Raw genomic sequence first — 4,990 nt, forward strand, 5'->3', positions numbered from 1 at the left:
GTTATTTGTTGGGTTACTGTAGAAGGAATATTGTGCTTAGTTCAAGCTCACATGTTTAGTGAGCATATCTATAGTGATTTATTGTCTTCCTATCTTCAAAGGGCTGATACACAAAAGAGGAAGCAACAATGTCCTGTGTGGCCTTTAAGAGCCAAGTGAGGACCCAGGGTAGAGCTGCAGGGAGATAGGTAGGCTTTGGTCCAGAATGAGGAAAAATCTTCTCATCACTAATTCCTTCTGGCAATAGGACAGACTTTGGTGGAAGTAGAGAGCTCCTGTTCACTGGACCACTTTTTTCTAGATGTGTCACCTCTTCCTTTCCCTAGCTTCTTCCTCACAGCTTCATAAGCATACACCATGTATTCGTTTTCTATTGTTGCAAAACAAATTACTCCAAAACTTAGTAGCTTAGAAGAACACACATGTATTCTTTCACAGTTTCTGTGGGTCAAGAATCTGAGTACAGATTAACTGGGCCTCTGCTTCTGCATCTTTCACAAGACTGCAGTCAAGATGTTGGCTATGGCTGGGATCTCCTCTGAAGGTTCGACTGGGAAAGGGTTTACTTCTAAGCTCACTTAAATAGTTTTTGGCAGGATTCAGTGCCTTGAGGTTTATTGGTCTGAGGATCTTAGTTCTTCATTGTCTGTTGGCCAGCAACTTCCCATTTCCTTGCCAAATGGGCCTCTCCAAAAGCAGAATGCTTCATCAAACCTAGCAAGAGAGTGTATTCTTTTGGTTAAAAACAAGTTACTAAAGCAGAATGGATTACAACAAGGCCACGAATACCAGTAGGCAAGAATCACTAGGGGCCATCTTAGAGGCTGCTACCACATTCCAGATTCCACCAACATAGAATGTCTTCCTTGGATTTTGTGCTATACTCTACCTCTCATTCCATGATGCTTTTCAAACAAATGACTTGTTGAAGATATCAAAGAAATACTCAAGCCCAAGATCTGTGCCAAGCTCAGTCCCCTTTCTCCCATTCCTCGCCTGTCTCTTCATGTGTAAATTCTCCCCTATTGTTCAAAGCCTGGCCAGAAACCGCCTCCTCCTTGTAGCCTCCCCAGGGCTCTAGGTGGAAGTTCCCCTAAGTGTCCACAGTCATGCCCTAGAACAGCTGGTTTAGAAGCATCATGCCCATGGCTGCTAGTTCCATAATGTCATGAACATAGGGTGTTACTAAATAATTCTTACCTCTCCAGCTGTCCTTTTCAAGAATTTTAAGCATTTTGAAGTTTGTAGAAATTCAAGCAGGACATGGAAATGCTTCTCCTGATATCCTTCAGTGGCCTAAGAGTGGAAAGTTCCAGCAGGAACAAAGGAAGGAGAAAAAGAAGTCTTACTGGAGGGCTTTCAGCATAATTGGACCTTGGGGACATTGTCCCAGAAGTATAAAAAGTTTCCTGATGATTCCATTTCCAAACTTTTAATCAATCCAGGGAACACAATAATCCCAATTACAATGCTGATTTCAAATTGCCTTCTACACGTCCTGGTGGCTCCTTTGGAGATTTTGCCTAAAATACAGAATTAAGGCAGAGTGGGAAGAACTGGCTTTCATCCCTTCTTCAAATCGGAGGTGGGCATCTCAGCCTGGGCCTTTCAAACTAGTGTTGCTGTTTCTGGCCCATGTACTGTTTCCAAGCCATAGGGACCCATTCTCAGTAACTTCCTCAATAAGGTAAGTTAGAGTTCTTATAAGAGTAATCCCCAACCTTTTATTAGCACAGTAACATTTCCAGCTTTTGAGGATTTTTAAAGGGGTTTGGGCTTGAAAATGGAAAAAATAAAGCAATTTAAGTGGTATTACAAAGATTGAGAGTCAGGCAGATGTCCTTCTTCCTGGGTCAGAAAAACCTAGACAGTAAGAAGCCTATGAAACTTTTCAGTCTCATTTCACGGACTCAATTTTAGAGACACCACAAGAAATGAAGTGGTCCCAGGGTTTAAGAACCTCTTCTTGTACAACTCTGAGGAGCATCATTCACACTGTAGCCATGAAAATGGCTGGAGTTGTCCCAGAGTTATGTTCCAGAGGGCACTACTTATATTGCAAACAATGTAAATGAAGTCACCTTGAGCTGTGTGTGCATCACTGTGGCCTGGCATCATTGAGCAGCCTAGATTTTCTGAGCCCTCTTTGCCCACTTCGATAAGAACAGTTCTGCTTTACATTTGAGGGTTTCAAATTCAATAAAACAAAAGTCCTCTTTTTTAAAGAGTTTGAACATCATTGATCTCTTCCAATCCCAGCACAGAACAGGGTAACCTACGGATCTAATCGAGGGAAGAAAGTACTGAAGTCTATGCAGCAGATTAGAAGGTTAAGTAGAATACAGCCCAAGTCTCTGGCTTACAGACCTGATGACTTCTCACAAATTCAATGTAATTCCAGAGGGAAGCTGAATGACCATTACATGAATGAGAAGAACTCAGAAAGCTGCCTGCTTGGTTCCATATGTAGAAGAATTTTCTAATACTCCAGAGCTCTGCAAATATGGAGTGTGCTGTTTGGGAATGCAGTGAGCTCTTCATCATTAAAAGACATCAAGCTGAAACTGAAAAGCCATGCATCAATGCGGTGTAGAAAAATATTTAGAATGGGAGAGAGGGTTGGATTAAAGTACTTGGGGAGCACAGTCAGTGACAGGATGTCAGTCTGGGCGACATATCTAACAGCTGAAACAAAAGGCTCAAGGACTGTCAATGTCCACTGATTCCTGCGTGGACACTCACCCAGAGGAAAGGTGACCCAGTAATATGATAAGAAAAAAAAAATCACTGCTTTAGTTACCTAAGGAAACTAGATTTCGAGAAGCTGTGATCCACCGTGGGTTTTTGGAGCCAGTCCTCTGTCTATCTTCATGGAACATCAGATTCAAATTATTGGGACATATCAGCATTTCCAGAACATGAAGTTATCTTGGAGACCTCCTTGTTTTCCCTTGCATCTCTCCATGTCCAGTCTCCTTTTGTCTTTAAATGCACAGCTAGATTCTATATCACCAAAGGAACCTTCCATGACCCCTGTTCCCACCAATACCCTGAGTCCCCTTTCAGATTCTCTGGCCTCTCCCGAACCCTTCTGCTTCCCCTCCCTGCCAGGTTGTGAACCCACTTAAGCCTGGGCTATGGGTCACCCCTGTTCCTCAGAGGAACTGTCATATCCACATACCGGGTGATACACAAGTGTTTGGTGGATGGATGTTCAGACCCGGATGGATGGATGGATGGATGGATGGATGGATGGATGGATGGATGGACGGACGGACGGATGGATGGACAGGTGGATGAATGGAGAGATGGACAGACAGATGGATGGAAAGCCGTAGAGTTTGTGTCGCCCATGAGAAAGGAGATCTTGGAAACAACAGGAATATGTCTTCTGTAAGAATGACCTGGAGAGAAGAAAAAAAGTGAGTATTCACAACTAATCATTTCACTAGTACCTGGCACAAAGTGGGAGAACATGGAGCAAACTGAAAGTCACTTTTCTGATCAAAGTTTAATGAAATGAACTGTCATATAGGATATATAACCACTAAAATGAACGTGTTTTGTGTCTTGTCTCTGATCAAATGCATTAAATTATCAGAATCATCATTATAAACATTGTAAATTTGAAGTCTGATGGCCCCAAAGTAATTTTTTATTTTATTCCTCCTTTTTCCTGTAAAGAAATAGAGACTGTGGACTTTCAGAACTGTTCGCAAATCACTCAGCCTGACTGGAATTCCAGACCAGATGCCCTGGACTTACATGAGGCAAAGAATGTTGAGTTTGGATCTCTGAGTATTTTCTCCCATTGAAAGAGGAGACACATCATGGAAAGTGCCAACCAGACTGCCTCTGTGACAGAGTTTATTCTCCTGGGCCTCTCTGCCCACCCAAAGCTGGAGAAAATGTTTTTTGTGCTCATCTTGTCAATGTACCTGGTGATCCTGCTGGGCAATGGGGTCATCATCCTGGTAACTGTGTCTGTCTCTCGCCTGCACACACCTATGTACTTCTTCCTGGGGAACCTCTCCTTCCTGGATATCTGCTACACAACCTCCTCGGTGCCCCTCATTCTTGACAGCTTCCTGACCCCCAGGAAAACCATCTCCTTCTCAGCCTGTGCCTTGCAGATGTTTCTCTCCTTCGCCATGGGAGCCACAGAGTGTGTGCTTTTGGGCATGATGGCATTTGATCGCTATATGGCCATCTGCAACCCCCTTAGGTACCCTGTGGTCATGAGCAAGGCTGCCTATGTGCCCATGGCTGCCAGCTCGTGGGCAGCTGGAAGTGCTGCGTCCATGGTTCAAACATCCCTTGCAATGAAGCTGCCCTTCTGTGAGAACAATGTCATCAACCACTTCACCTGTGAGATCCTGGCTGTCCTGAAGTTGGCCTGTGCTGACATCTCCATCAGTGTGATCAGTATGGGAGTGACAAATGTAATCTTCCTTGCAATCCCAGTCTTGTTCATTTTTGTCTCTTATGTGTTCATCATTGCTACCATCCTACAGATCCCCTCAGCTGAAGGGAGGAAAAAGGCCTTCTCCACCTGCTCTGCCCACCTCACAGTTGTGGTTGTCTTCTACGGAACCATCCTCTTCATGTACAGGAAGCCCAAGTCCAAGGATCCACGGGGGTCAGACAAACAGGACCTTTCAGACAAGCTCATTTCCCTCTTCTATGGGGTGGTGACCCCCATGCTCAACCCCATCATCTACAGCCTGAGGAACAAGGACGTGAAGGCTGCTCTGAGGAAACTGGTGAGTCAGAAATGCTTCACCCAGTGACATTTGAAGGACAGATGTCCCTGTAGTTCTGTGCCTCCTGGCTGCTTTCACCCACGAATCTCAGAAGAATGTGTCCCCCAAAGAAGATACACTTGAAGAATGACTACCAGAAAATCAAATTACACATGTAATGGAAAACTTTGGCTGTTACTGTACCCAATTGTTAAAAATGATGAAACCTAAAACCTGAAGGGAGTGTG

General features: G+C 44.1%; 1 protein-coding gene across 1 annotated transcript; it reads left to right on the forward strand.

Annotated features, from left to right (window-relative positions):
- Nucleotides 1-3,830: 3,830 nt before the first annotated feature.
- LOC131393180 (olfactory receptor 13C7) lies at nt 3,831-4,790 on the forward strand. The gene has a single exon (XM_058523688.1). It carries the CDS (start codon nt 3,831-3,833, stop codon nt 4,788-4,790), a length of 960 nt encoding a protein of 319 aa, XP_058379671.1.
- The last annotated feature ends 200 nt before the right edge of the window (nt 4,791-4,990 follow it).

Source organism: Diceros bicornis, chromosome 28 (assembly GCF_020826845.1).
Source record: "Diceros bicornis minor isolate mBicDic1 chromosome 28, mDicBic1.mat.cur, whole genome shotgun sequence".
NCBI classification, from domain to species: Eukaryota; Metazoa; Chordata; class Mammalia; order Perissodactyla; family Rhinocerotidae; genus Diceros; species Diceros bicornis.